The sequence below is a fragment of the Stenella coeruleoalba genome (genome assembly GCF_951394435.1).
Source record: "Stenella coeruleoalba genome assembly, chromosome: 3".
Taxonomy (NCBI): Eukaryota; Metazoa; Chordata; class Mammalia; order Artiodactyla; family Delphinidae; genus Stenella; species Stenella coeruleoalba.
In genome coordinates this window covers 88894553-88910326 of record NC_137148.1, presented here as the reverse complement: position 1 = coordinate 88910326, position 15774 = coordinate 88894553, and the positions used below count along the sequence as shown (strand labels likewise).

The 15774-nt window shown below is 34.4% G+C and overlaps 1 protein-coding gene across 1 annotated transcript in view; it reads left to right on the top strand.

Annotated features, from left to right (window-relative positions):
• Positions 1-15774, top strand: part of PJA2 (praja ring finger ubiquitin ligase 2) — a 79848-nt gene that overhangs the window by 49744 nt on the left and 14330 nt on the right. The window contains exons 6-7 of the mRNA XM_079915309.1: positions 5272-5457; positions 10923-11034. Coding sequence (XP_079771435.1) covers positions 5272-5457; positions 10923-11034 — 298 coding nt within the window. The remainder of the gene's footprint in view (positions 1-5271; positions 5458-10922; positions 11035-15774) is intronic.

The window sequence follows — 15774 nt, the reverse complement described above, 5'->3', positions numbered from 1 at the left end:
CACAGCAACGAAGACCCAACGCAGCCAAAAATTTAAAAAATAATAATAATAAATATTTTTTAAAATTAAAAAAAAAAAAAGCAATAGAGGGACTTCCCTGGTGGTCCAGTGGTTAGGAATCCTCCTTGCAATGCAGGGGACGCCGGTTCAATCCCTGGTTGGGGAACTAGGATCCCGCATGCCATGGGGCATGCACACCACAACTAGAGAGCCCATGTGCCACAACAAAATATCCGGTGTGCTGCAACCAAGACCCAACGCAGCCAAAAAAAATGAATAAATAAATAAATATTAAAAAAAAGAAAAATGCAGTGGAATGACAACAGCATCAACAAGATAGTACTTTGCTCTGTGGTCATGCCAAGGGGATAGGAAAAGTGTAGAAAACAAGGTATATGCTAGTCAGTGGTAATATTCTAGTTCCTGGCTTAAGTGGTGGGTTTATGAATGTTCAGTATAATATGCTTTATAACTAAAATAGATTGTATATATTTTGCATTTGAAAAAAAAGAAATTAAAAAATAAAGGGAATTGAAGGTGAGAAAATGGAGATACCCAATTCTTTACTAAAGGGAAGGGATTACAGGTGGATTTGGGGCCTAGAAAAGTGTTGTTCTCACCCCTAAAAACCTAAAAGCATGATTGTTTGCTTGTAGAATGTTCAAGAAGAAAGTAATTAACTGATAATTATAGCAAAGATAAAGTGAAGTTCTTGAGAAGATAAGAAGATGAAAAGGGATCCAGAGCTCAGGGAGAGGGTCTATAGGAGCAGAGACTCCTCCATTGTAACTAGTGGAAAGGTAACAGGTAGGTACAAGTGTAGGTGAGTCTGTAGATTTGCTGCTGGGAAGAAAAGATGAGTCTCAAGTGACTTCAGTATTCTCATTGTTACTAGATGTTGAGAGATGGGGAGGATAGGAAGGTGACATTTAAGAAGAAAAAGGTGGGAAATGGGCTTTCAGAGAACCAGGCAACAGACTTACTAGGTAGACACTTAGTAATTGCTGGGCAGTATTAAGTGTCCATTTGAGATTTATGTTTTTGAATTTAAAGTTAAATTAGAGACATCACACTTCTGTATTTTTCTTTAGACTTTTCCAGCTGTTCTGGTGACTTTACAAACTTTTAATGTAAATACTCTTAACATTTTTTAGTAAAAATTTAATAATAAAATTTTTCTATTAATCAATGCTAAATATATTAGACTAAAGAAACAGTTCTTCAAATTAAGTGTTGGGAATCCATCTTAGCAACTGGATGCCGTGGAATCCATGCAAAGGATTTGCAACAGGGTACCCTTGATTTTGTAAGCTGTAATTCCCTTTAGGCTTTTTTGACTCTTAAGTCAAATTTCATTTACTTTCTTCTGTACCTTACCTCCACGATAGGGATTAGAAATCTTAAACATTTGCTATACAATTAGTATTATTAAAAATGAGCTTATATCTAAAGCTTAGCAAGTACTTAAATGTATGTGTGTCTTGTTATAAAATGAAAACCGGTTAGTTAAATACCATTTAACTAGGAATGTTTATTATGCTGTCCAGAATTTTATAAAATAAATTTCTTATAATATAGCTATATTACTTTAAAATGCTGGTATTAACCTGAAGATTTAATATTCTGTGCTGTTTTTAATGGATACTGAAATTGCTGATTTTATTAGCTAAAGGAAGCCACTCAGATTTGTAAAATCAGAGTAGTTAGTGTTTTCAGGGATTTAATTTGATTTGTCTGCCTTTCAGAAATTCTACGATGCATGATTATATAATAACATATTTTAAAACTTTTTAATGAAAATTTCTTTAAGATACCCAATAGTATTAGTTTATTGGTATATCTTCTTTTAATATTGCTATTCCAGTAATGTTATTAAATTTAGTTTCTGTTATTGAAAAATAGAGATCTTTAACCATGAAGCATAAATCATAAAGGGAGCAACAGTCTGTTTATCTGAAGCTTTGAAGTAACAGTATGGCCTGTAATTAAGAGAATATCATGTGGGTGGTCTTCTAGGATTTTCACTGGAGGTAGGTTGTGCAGATACCTGATGGGGCATTTTTGGCTTCCTGTTACAGCAGCAGCATTCATTTCCTCCAAACTGTGCTGAAATTGCTCAAAAGGAAAGAACAGATTGGCAATTTCCCTTCCCAGGTGAAATACTTGTGACGTTGGTAGTAATGGCAGTAGGGCTTCTGCATCTTCCATCTACTGGGTTACTTTTTTAGACTTGACCATTTGGAGGTATGATTAAATAATATGTCTTCTTAAGTCTCATAAATTACTGTGTAACATTGTAATGACATTTTGTTGATTTTTGAATTACCAAAATGAAGAAAGGGCCTTGGAGGTCTAAATTTTTGTGAATGTGTTACTTATGGTGTGTGTGTGGTATGGGCATATGTGTATATATATAGGGAGGAAGAAAACAGAGATTGCTGAAATGTTTTCAAGATTTTTTAAGCATCTAAACTTACATTATATACTTACATTCCCATGGGGATATTTGTTTCTCTTGTTAGCTACACAAAATGAAAGATACTTTTGACCCTATTATTCAGAATCTCTCTTTTTTTTTTTTTTTAAGATCAAAATTCCTTTTGTTATAGTTTCAAGCCAACTCTGGCCCAGCACATGGCTACTCTTCTAGCCTGATAAGTTTTGTGTTAAATGGTGAATGAACTTTATGTAACATGTTGAAAGCATATGCTACACAGCACTTATTTTCTGTTTCTGTAACTGTGTTATAATGAGTCGTGAAAGACAATCAAATGTTTAAATTGTTTATATAGTAAAAGAGTATTAATGACATTTTTGTTTATTGATTCAGAATTATTTATTTTAGTTTCCTTCTTTGAATTTAAAAAACTCATAAATTAATGTTTATTTCTTATGCTGAATCATTTTCACCAATGTATTTGAGTTTTATGTTATGTATCTGAAGTACAGAGTAACAGAGTCTTTTTTTTTTTTTTTTTTTTTGCGGTACGCGGGCCTTTCACTGTTGTGGCCTCTCCCGTTGCGGAGCACAGGCTCCGGACGTGCAGGCTCAGCGGCCATGGCTCATGGCCCCAGCCGCACCGCGGCATGTGGGATCTTCCCAGACCGGGGCAGGAACCCGTGTCCCCTGCATCGGCAGGCGGACTCTCAACCACTGCGCCACCAGGGAAGCCCACAGAGTCATTTTGATGGCTGTATAATAGGAAACAGAAATCTATTTAGAAATAACAGACATTTCCAAGGACTATTCTGGGTTTAATCTCTAAATTATTCGACTTTTAAAAGATTATTTTTCAAGGATTTATTATTACATTTGCAACACAGAGAGAGAGAGAGAGTACCTATGATGTGTCAAGCACTTGTTACAGGAAGTGAGGCTACAATGATGAGAGACAACATTGTATGCCCTTGAGAAGTTCCCAGTCTAGGAGAAGACAAATGAGTCACCAGAAGAGTTACAGTACAGTGTGGCAAGTACTCTCATAAAGGTGTGAAGAGAGATGTGCTGCTTAGGAATTTTTAGTTTGATTTTGTATTTTAAAACCATTTGAGGCTTAATTTTTCATTGGACCTAATTATTATGCATGAAAATAAAGCATCTACTATCTTTATGTGTTAGACATTAAAAATTTAACAAAATAAGCACATTTTGTTATGCTAATTTCTCTAATTTTACGAGACTAAATCTTATAAATGTGTTATTCTGAAGTGTAGTTTAGGATCTGAAATTAAAGAAACATTTATGAATTTAGCTATACAAAGAGATACTGTTTCTTTGTATTTAAAATGTGTTGATTCTTGTATGTGGGCATTATCTGCATCTCTTTCATAAATATTTTTATCCCTCAAGTTAAATTTGCACATTAGAATGAATAGAATTCTAATTAGAGTTGTTCTTCAAGTTGAAATACATAAATTGTTGTATAACATTATTTCTCATCTTAAAACCCAAAGTAAAATTAAACTTTGCCAAGACTATATTTAACCTCCTTTTGATATAGTAAAAGGTATTTTTTTGTTAAATAAAATGAAAAAGAAAATCCTACCAGTATAATTTATTTATAAATGGTCATTGCAGCCTTGAAATACCTTTTTTTCTTATATAATTATTAATATTTCTCAATGTGGTCTTTGTGTCCAGATTTTTGGTGTTTTGACTTTTCTGTAAGTGTTTTCTTTAATGTGTATGTTGTGAAATTTAACAATCTGTTTATCTTTGGCTTCAAGGTTTTGTATAATGTTTAAAATGACACTGAGATTTTTGTAAAAATGTCTCTCCTGATTCTTCTTGTACTTTTTTTGTTTAATGGTGTTGAGGATGGACATGCATTTTTTAAAAGTAGATATGGAATTTATTTAAGGCTAAATAATGACATAGAGATTTAACTCCCTCCCTCCAGGTGGATACCCAGTTGTCTCAATAGCATTTATCAAGTGATCCTTTTCCTTATAGTTTTGAAATACTTCTTTCATCTTTCTTATTTTCTTTATTGATTTCTCTGTCCCTGTTTCTGTGAGCTTATTTTCTAGTGGGAGAATGACTAACAGTAAACAAATAAGAAAATGATAAGTAAAAGTAAGTTCTATAATGAAAACAAGAAGAATGACATATAGTCAGTGACTGGTGATCTACTTAAAATGAGTGGTCAAGACAGGCTTCCCTGAAAGAAGTGACATTTACTCTGAAAACCAAGGAAGGAGGCTGTGCAAAACTCTGGTGAAAGTACATTTCAGGTAGAGGAAATGGCCCCAAGGTGAATGACCTCCATGTGCTCCAAGAGAAGAAAGAATAGTAGGAGTATAGTAAATGAGGGATGGGGGAAGAGCTGTGAGGAACATAAGAAGAGTTGGAAAAGAGGGCTGAGGGGAAAGCATGTATAATGTAGAGATTTGTAGGTCGGGCTGAGCACTTGGGTTTTATTTTAACTGTGAAGGGAAACTACTCAAGATCAGGGCTTAAAGATTCAGATTGTCTAGGATGAGTTTTTCTTATTTTTCTCCTGCAAAAGAGGAAATATGTATATCAAATAAATAGGTTATTATGTAATTATGAGCTATTTCTATATACATATGACTCTATAACAAATTTGCTTCCCTTTTAAATAATTTTACATTTTAAAGAAAACAGATTTTTAGAATCATCTAAGTACCAAGAATTTAGAACTCAAAGAATAAAGTATCTACTTGCACTAAATAGAACTCTTTAAAGAAAAAATTTATGATGTGTTTTAAAAATAATATTTTTTTCTTCCATTAAAATGTTTGTATTAGGGAACAGACATCCTTGGAAGAAGGAGAAATTCCTTGGTTACAGTACAATGAAGTCAATGAAAGCAGCAGTGATGAAGGAAATGAGCCTGCCAATGAATTTGCACAGCCAGAAGCTTTCATGCTGGATGGTAACAATAACCTTGAGGATGACTCCAGTGTGAGTGAAGACTTGGATGTGGACTGGAGGTATGTAGCACAGTGTGTTTACCATCCTTAATTGATCATTGAGTAGAATTTGTTTTTGATTCTGAATTATGAAAACTGAATCTTTGATAATCAGCTAAGAAATAGCTCAATTTTCTCATCTGTCAGTCTTCCTCTCCCTCAAAGCTCATTTCAGGTGTCACTTCATACGTGAACTTCTTTCTTACTCCAGTCATGACCTCTTCCTTCTTTGACCGTTAGCTCTGTGGAAGCTTACTTTATATCCTAGTTATTTATACAATTAATGGTTTGAGGATTCTGACTTTTAAATTTGGCTTTTTTAAAAAAAATTTTTTATACAACAAATGCATGTCATGTATCCCAATCTCCTTAATATAACACTTAGTATAATCCTTTAAAAATAAAAAGTCCATGATGAATACTACCTGAAGAATTTCAAAACCTGTAATTGAATCATAAGACTATAGTTTTCCTTCTCCATATGCAAAATATGGAAAATATAATTGTACCTTCTCAGAAATGTTGAATGTATTAAATTTACTTTATGCTGACAAAGAACAGTGAGCTTCAAATAAAAGTAACATATAAATTAAATGGATTATAGAATTGTTATGGCTCATGATCAGAATTTAACTGTTTTGGTTTATAAACTTAGACTTATTTTTCAAGTGTGCAGTAACCCTCTGGAAGCAGCTAGTTATTGAGATATAGCGGGAATGTTCCAACTAATCCCTTTTTGTTACTTTTTCTGGAAAAATCATGACTTGGTACTACCCTCGTTTTCATCTCTGCACAGATATATTTTTAAGAATTTGTCTTGTTTTTCCAGTTAAAATTCCATTACAGAAAATTTAGAAAAATAAAGGTAAGAAAAACTCATTCATACCCCTGGTAACCCTGCAAGTTTCTAAAACTTATGTTTTTAAGGCCTGCTTTGTGTCTTCAGTTTCTCTTTCTGAGTGTTTAGTTACTTCTTTGTACTTCTCCAAATTGTTCCAGACATGAAACTCAACATCTCCATGAATTCCTCCTTACTGTTTCCTTTTCTCACTCCCCAGGGGAAGAAAAAAATTATATGTTCAGAGCAGACTCTTATTGACCATGTTGTGGAAGTAGAAGTGGGGTTTCCTTACAGCCACACAATTTGTAATTCCATCCTAACTATTCTCCTCCAAAACCTATTTTCTGTCTTCCCAAACATTGTGGAAAATCAGTGGCTTCACCTAGTCCTAGTCTTGGTGATCTTGACACCCCCTTCATCTCTTCCCTCTTTTATGTCTGCCCATTCCCCTGTTACTGAACTCCTTGTTAATTCTGATGTCTTCTCTGATGACATTATACAAAGTCATTACAGTGCTCAGCAGGTGACAGAATTGCCTATTTAGTGTCATCTATGTGTGTTGGGAAGCAGTTATGGTTTTATATGAGGAATTATGTTTTTTTGCACATTTTTGAAATTTTATGAATATAATTTTTACAGCTCCATTATATAGGTGCTGCATCCTATAGATGCACTAAAATTTAATTATTTCCCCATTGAAATAGTGCAGTAAACTTCCCCCCCATAAAACTTGATTTGTACTTCAGTTTATTTCTTTAGGACAGATTAGCAAGAGGTGACATTACTGAGATGTGTGATATTTTTTAAGATCTTGATGTATTGGATATATTTCTAAGTAACTTTCAAAACAGGTCTCACATAAAAAGTTTTTTTCTCCACTTGTTTTTGCAGTCCATTGGTCCCACCAGCTTTTTTTTTTTTTTTCTTAATTTACTTATTTTATTTTATTTATTCTTGGCTGCGATGCTTTTCTCTAGTTGCGGTGAGCGGGGGCTACTCTTTGTCGTGGTGCGCAGGCTTCTCATTGCAGTGGCTTCTCTAGTTGCGGAGCTCGGGCTCTAGGCACGCAGAGAGTGCAGGCTCAGTAGTTGTGGCGCACAGGCTTAGTTGCTCCGCGGCATGTGGGATCTTCCCGGACCAGGGCTCGAACCCGTGTCCCCTGCATTGGCAGGCGGATTCTTAACCACTGTGCCACCAGGGAAGCCCTCACATAAAAATTTGAAGGTATAATCAAGGTCTTTATTGAACAAAATTTAGCTTAAATTCGAAAACTTCTAATTCATTGATGATCTTTCTAGATATGGCTGTTGTATTAAGATTTTAGAGACATTGCTGGTTGTTCCAAAATTTGGGGAACTTCAAAGTACTTTTTTTTTTAATATGGAAAACAATTTAGCATTGATTTTAAGACAAAATTTTTGAAGGTTACTGTTCTGAATTTTGTCTAGATATGGCAATACCTCCTTATTTGCTTTTGTGGTACTCTATTCAATTTATATGGTAGTAGCTAAATGTTGATAAGGTGAAAATGTGGTTTGATTTTCATATTAAAATAGCATGTCATTTTGACAACTAAAAGGAAAAGCCATGACAAAAAGCAGCAATTCTTATCTAAAGCCAAAATTTGAGACACTTTCTTTTCAGTTTTGCCACTGCTTAGGAAAAAAATTAAATCCCTTTGGTTTTTTTATTTTAGCTTAAAGGAAAATGGAAAAAGTCCTCTATCAAAAGTTTGTTGGTTTATTTGTTTTGACTAAGTCACAGAAATATTGTAGAATAACCAGAGAATATTTCATAGATTGGTGTGGTAGGAGTTGATGTGGAGAAAACATAGATTTTGGATTTAGACATATCCCAAATGTACCATTTATTTATTCTTTGATAACAACTTAAGCTTTCTCTTGGCTAGAAATTGGGGTTATAATGATTATTTTTTAATAATTATTAACCTAATAAGAAATCAGGGTTGTAATAATTAACCTAATAAGATTGTGAGAAATTAATTTTTTGTGGATATTACCATGCTTTAATAATAGAATTTTTAAACTCTTTTGAAATTATTTCAGACTTACAGAAAAATGGCAAAAGTAGTACAGAAAATTCCCATATATCTCTAAGATTCCCTAAATGTTAACATTTACCACATTCGTGTTACCATTCTTTCTTTCCTTTCTTTATATTCATATTTTTTTTCTGATGCATTTATGTGTAAGTTGCAAACATGATGCCTCTTTACTCATAAATAGCCTAGAATGAATTTCATAAAAACAAGGATATTTTCTTATATAGCATAATAAAATTGTCAAAATGAGGACATTAACACTGATACAGTACTGTTATCTAATCTACACACCTATTCAAATGTCTGTAATTGTCCCACTAAGGCCATTTTTGGTCCAATCCAAGACCACCATGTTAGTTAACATGTTTCTTTAGTTTCTTTTAACCTGGAATATTTCCTCAGTCTTCTTTGTCTTTTATAACTTTGACATTTTTTTAAGTACAGGCCATTTATTTTGTAGAATGTCCCTCAGATTGGTTTTGTCCAATGTCATAATTAGATTCGAGTTACACATTTTTAGCAGGAATACCTTAGAAACAATGTTCTGTTCTTCTCAGTTCATATCAGAAGGCACATGGTGTCGAATTGTCCCATTACTGATGATGTTAATTCTGATCACTTGGTAAAGGTTTTATCTTTCAGATATCATCACTGTACAGTTGCCATTTTTAGCTTTATGTAAGCGTCTAGTGGGAAGATAACCTGTTTCCTTTCAAACTATCAAGCTACCAACTACCAGTTTTAGTGTCCTTGGTGATTGTTGTCTGAGACAGTTATGACCATAGTGTTTACCAAATGAATGATACTAGAATTTTTAATATTAGCTGATTATTCTTAAGTTACCAAATTACAACCAAATACCAGGCTCTGAGTGTCTAGATTTGTTTGGCCTAGAGAAGAAAAGAATTCTTGGGGGATAGTTGACTCCAATCATTTGAAGGAGTTTTCTGCGAAGGGAAAGTGGGCATAGTTTGTGTTGCTTCAGCAGGCAGAACTAGAGCACTTACTTCACATAAGTTTCAAACTTCTATTAGGGCTCTCCCATAATGCATGCACCTGCTTAGAAAGCGGTGTGTTTTCCGCACGGAGGAAATGGTTCTACTGTTTCTTGAATGCCTACTCTGGTGCCATCTCTGTGCAGGGCACCTGTGTGCATCTACTCATTTAATTTGTTTTACAGATAAAGAAACAGTAACAGTTAAATAATATTTTCATACTGTTTAACTATGACTCAGTTAAATGTGACATTAAATTCCTATCTGACTCCAAGACTCTTCCTCTTTGCACTACATTTCACTGATAGATGAATGAGTTCTAGTATTGCAGAAGAGGTTTATTCAGTAATCTTAGTTTTAATTCTAATTCTAAAATCTGTGATTGTAGGAAAATGTCTGTTCCTTTGTACCATGTGATGTCTGCTGATTTCTAGATACTACGAAGCTTTAATATATTCTTCATAGGAGTACTTCTGTATCTCTGGGCAATAGATTTGTAATTTTAATGGTGGCAGAAAGATTGACATCATAACTGTTTTGAGCTAGCATGTGTAACTGGATTTTTCTGACTATGATATTCAGTTTCTGATAGAAATGCGGAAGTCAACAGAAGTTTTCCTTTAGGTAGACAAAATAAGCTCAGTTTTGGAGATCTTGGATTTGAGGTGGTAGGAGTTCATTGAGGTAAAGTGCCCCCACAGAAAACTAAAAATGTAGGTCAAGAACTCAAGAGGGATTTTGGAATTAGAGGTTTAGGGATCATCTGTAGAAAGGATAATTGAAGGGGTGGACTTGAATGTAATTGCCAAGGGAACAAGGTTTAGAAAGAAGAGGACTGAGGATATACTTAACGTTTTCTGAATCTTGAAATACTTAGTATTTCTAAGACTAGAGAAAAAGGAGGGATCCATGTATATGTAGGCATGAAGGAAGCAGATAAGGACCAGATTAAGACATAATATTTTTCTTCAAGGGGCTTACAACCCTTCAGAAAAAAATAATAATAATAAAAATGAGCAGTTAGGAGCTAAATCTTTTCAAACTGAATAATAAGGGAGGAGCCCTAGTTTTTAGAAGAATAGAAGAGAGATTAATGAGATAAACTTGAGAAAATAAAATTTTCTTAAGCCTGAAGTAATTAAGCAGTACAAGGTAAGAGAAGAAAAAGAGACTTTGACCAATGAAAGAAATAAAATAAATGCAGTATTCTTAACATGTTCTCACCTAAATTTAGATTGGAAACTAAAATAAAGGGGAAAGATATGGTAAAGAATTAGGAGGGAAAAAGTACTACCTTTATCCCAGCCATAAACAGTTCCCAGAGCTAGAACTAGAAACAGAGAATTTTCTTACAAACTTTGTGCAGTGAGTGTGGCAGCCTATTGGGGCTGGGAATGGTATCTTACCTCCTTATGCTTAGCATTTAACTCTTCTGTTGGGTTCTTCCTGCCCCTCACCGCACGAGATTTATATTAAAATATGTTAAGGTTTTCTGCTTGTAGCATCTTTATTGGCTTGTCAGTATGCTAATATAATTATGTCTTCACTATAAAGGTTTCCCAAATCACGGTTGTACTTTTTTTTCCAGCCTGTTTGACGGCTTTGCAGATGGACTAGGAGTTGCTGAAGCTATTTCTTACGTGGACCCTCAGTTCCTCACTTACATGGCACTAGAAGAACGCTTAGCCCAGGCTATGGAGGTATTTTAGTGCTTATTTTAGTGCTCTGGTACCCATATATAGGTTGGTGGGATGCCAAGTGATAACAATTAAAGGTTTCTTTAACTGCTTTTAAGAAAAGGTGAATAATTTTCTAACCAATTTAATAACAATTACTGAATAGTGATTCAGTATGTGTATAGAAATTGTACTTGACATCCTGCCAATTTGCCTAAAATTACAATATTTTCCAGTTTTTACTACAGAATGTAAAGTGTTTGTTTTGCTTGCATTTAGAAAATGTTCTTCCTCTATAGAATTACTGTATACAGGTCTGTGAATCTGAATATTTTATACACATACACACAGGTATATTTGTTAAGTGCAATTAAAGATCTCTAAAGATATATTACAAATCACTTCCCTTTTTTGGTTCTTAAGGCTTCTAAATCTATCTAGCTGCTTAATGTAGTTAGAAAAGTTATTCCCTTTCATCCCCACACACATACACAGGTTAATAAATGTGGCACATTTGGTGCCTGTTTGTCTTGCCTTCTTTGCTTTATTTGACCAAAACACAACAACTTGTTCATAATTGTATTTGCCTATGGTCAAAAGCCCAAGCATTTTCATGTTTGGGAACTTCCACTGCACTAGTGGATTTTGTTGTAAGAAATCTTTCTTTAAATCACTATTTCCACAGTGATTTCCAAAGTAGATGAACAGTAATAATGTGAATGAGTCAAAAGTGAGAGAACAAAAATGAAAGAGGGAACTTTCAGGAACACTATAATACCATTTTATCTTGAAATGTTATGAGATTAGAAAGCCCAGTCCTGGTGGCGCAGTGGTTGAGAGTCCGCCTGCCGATGCAGGGAACATGGGTTCGCGCCCCGGTCCGGGAAGATCCCACATGCCGCGGAGCGGCTGGACCCGTGAGCCATGGCTGCTGAGCCTGCGCGTCCGGAGCCTGTGCTCCACAACGGGAGAGGCCACAACAGTGAGAGGCCTGCGTACCGCAAAAAAAAAAAAAAGCCCAGTTTAGATTTATAAATTAGGTATTAGGTAGATAGAGAGATCTAGACCTATTTATCTACACACACATATGCATGCACAGGTACACACACAAGTTAGCTTTGCATTGGTATCACTTTTTTAAGTGTGTGTAATCTTCCATGGAGATCATTGCTGTCAGTTACGCATTATAGTGTATGTTTTTCTCAAAGTGACCATAGCAGAAATACTGTGTATCATGGTGATCATTTTGAAATATATAGAAATATCAAATCACTATGTAGTGTAACGAACTAATACAGTGTGCTAGGTCAATTATACTTCAAAAACAAACTCAGGAAAAGAATCAGATTTGTAGTTACTAGAGGCGGGGGGTTGGGGGGAGGGGGAATTGGATGAAGGTAGTCAAAAGGCATAAACTTTCAGTTATAAGATAAATAAGTACTAGGGAGGTAATGTGCAACATGATAAATATAATTAACACCGCTGTATTTTATATATGAAAGTTGTTGAGAGAGTAAATCCTAAGAGTTCTCATCACAAGGAAATAACTTTTTTTCTATTTCTTTAATTTTGCATCTATATTGAGATGATGGGTGCTCACTAAACTTATTGGGATAATCATTTCATGGTGTATGTAAGTCACATCATTATGCTATATATGTTAAACTTACATGGTGCTGTATGTCAATTATATCTCAGTAAAACTGGGAGAAGAAAAAGAAAAATACTATGTACTAGAAGAAAAGTCAGAATATCATGAGACAGGATAATACACTTAGGACTTTTCCCAGATTATATAACTTGCCTTGCCAAATTCTGACACATGGGAAACAGTGGCACAGCATGATAACCTGCATCAGGAATAGAATATATAAAGATTAAGGATCACTAACTTCCTTGAGTTAAAGACATTTTAAGGGACCACATGGAATATACATCAATATTAGAGTCTGGTTTCACAGTCGTTAAATAGTTTGTTTCCATTATTATGCTAGTGGTTTATGATTCCTACAATATGGAGATGTCTTTATAAAGAAGTTTTAAAAATTAAAAGTTTTATTGTTTATTACTAATGGGAACTGTGACATTTGATTGGCATCTTGAAAGAAGAGCGAGAGAGACTGATCATGAGAGGTCAGGCTAGGTGAAGGCATTAGCAGAGTGGACAAAGACAAGAGGAAGGAAAGACTGTAGTATGTCCAGGGAACATAGAGTCTCCGCATTGTTGCCTCCTGCTCTCAGGAACCCAGTGGCACTGCCGCTTTCAGTTGTTCTTACCCACCTATCCTTCTGTTTCAGATTAATAGCATTAAATGTCTCCCCTTCTCCGCAGCATAACAGCTTCTTCAGATTTAGTGCTCAGCTTTATTTTATTTGAATTTGATTGAGACATGCTTCTCTTCTAGAGAATCAATACAGTTCCTTCTTCCTATCACTCTCTAGAAATCTTTATTTTTCTAGCGTGCACTTACTTATTCATTTTGAAAAATGAAACTGAAATAATTTATAATTTAGGATTTTTCCTTTTAAATTTAATACTAACATTCTTTAAATAAAGCAAAAACAAGTAATAAGACAAACTGAGTGCTTTGATTTGTTTTTTTCTCAGCAGCCCTATCTCTTTCTGTCAGTGGTTGTTTTCATTTCTGTTATTTTTCCAGTACTAGGCTGTTCTTTCTTTTCAGGTAGTAGATACTGGTGAATATATTGGCAATAAACATTTGCCTCATATCTCTGTCTCAGATATGAGGGCAAAATATTTAAGATATTTAACTGTTTGAAAAAATGATTTTAAAGCTTTTTACTCACTCCCAAAGAAATCTTGGGGGAAAAAAAGTATTCCTTTGCACATCTTTACGTTGACATCTAAAATTTTTTGGCATAAATCTTAAGTAATATTATTTACCCTATTATATCACTTTTGCAATAAAAATATGTTCAGGAATTTAAATGTAAAAAAAATGGTTTAGATTGAGTATAAAATGTTTGTTGTGTCTATTGATCAAAAACGAACTGTTATAAAATTTGATAAATAATTACTTAAACATAAAGTAAAATTTTACTAGAAATGTATCTCTTAATGAGATAGAAGCTTTTTTCCCTTCCTAATTACTTTGTGAGTGAATTTTATTCCTAGAATGAGGCATAATTCAGCATCAACTTTATTTCTGTTTTTTATCTTATGAATGTAGATTGAAAATCCTTATTCAAATAAGTAAATTGGTAGGGATGGAAGGAGTTTATCATAGCATTGTCACTGAATTCTTCTCAGATATTACCAAAATCACAAAAACTTGGCAAGTTGTTTAGATCCTCCTATTTTTTTTGAAAGTAGAAAATTGGAAGCCATCTACAAAGATTTCTTATCAGTCATTATAGTTCAGTTTGACCCTGGTATTTCAGATTGCCCCTTTGAAGGGGGAAGAAGTATGCTTTTATTTATAAAGTGGAAAAACGGTGAGTATAAAAAGGAATGTGGGAACAGGATCAGAAGCAAAGCCCTTTTCCTCCTGCACTGTCTCTTCAGCATCCTCTATGAACAAAGCTTAACATCATGACAACTGTCAGAAGGGAATATATTTAAATGGCCCAAATCCATTTTCACAGAGCTTACAAAAACAGTGAATTTAGATCTGAGAAGCAATAATTGATTATTGGAACAGTCCGTATTTTTGACTACTTGGATTCTGTATACACATTTCTACACACATTTCAACTGCCGTCCAACGACAGTACAGCTATATTTCTACCCAACAAGATACAGCTATTCTAACAAAAGAAGAAGTTTCACCTTTTCCCCAGAATGAACAGATGAACAGTCCCAAGAGTCGTTGTATTCATCGCTGGCTATATTAATTACTTCATAAATTGTCAGTCATACTGAATATTCTCTTATATAAAGATTAAATTGTAAAGTTGACTGCTATATAAAATAAAAATGGGAAGATCGGGAAAAAAGAAAATGGTTAGTAGATACAGATAAATATATACATATAACAAGCAAATGGAAAATATGCAAAGCTACTAGTCCTTGTTTCTGTATTTGGTCACAGGCTGTAATTCATAGCTATAGTGTCTTTCTTCCTTATTTTCTCTGTCATCAACAAGAATCTCACCTGGTTGGGATTCTTTACTTGGTGGTGTGACCCAAACCTACATTTCTCAAGAGTCTGTGTCCTCAATCATCCTGCCTTTTTTGGCTGCTGTAGTTTTCTGGTAACTTTATACTATTGGGCATAGAAGTACTAAGAGATGTATACTCTATACTTGAAATTATCACAGGATTTTCAAGTAGAGAAAGGCTGGTTTGTGGAGGGTAAGCTACTCCTACTGGTACAAGGAGGCTCAGAGTGACATGGGGATTCAAAATAGTCAGTTTCATCTGAGTTCAACCAGATGTCCCCATTCTAAGTCTCAGAATCCTGTTTTTTAACCAATCAGTGATATAATTTTTGAGAAACTTGACTGAGAATTAATTTAATTTAAAATGTATGTTTGATTTTCAAAAGTAAGAGATTTTTTTCGGGGCTATCATGGACATGCTCTGGTTCTTATACCGTGCTTCACTTTGAGAGTTAATGGGCCCAAGTCTGTCACTTTCTCTTTGTAAATGTGCAGGAGCGCTCAGAAGGATCCATCCCACGTCACAGTTTTTATAGTCATCATTATTGCCATTAGGTCAGGTGCAGCAGCCACCTGGGTTCCCAAGACATGTGCTTTAGTTGGCACTTCACTGTGTTCAACCACAGTGATAGTTTAATTTTG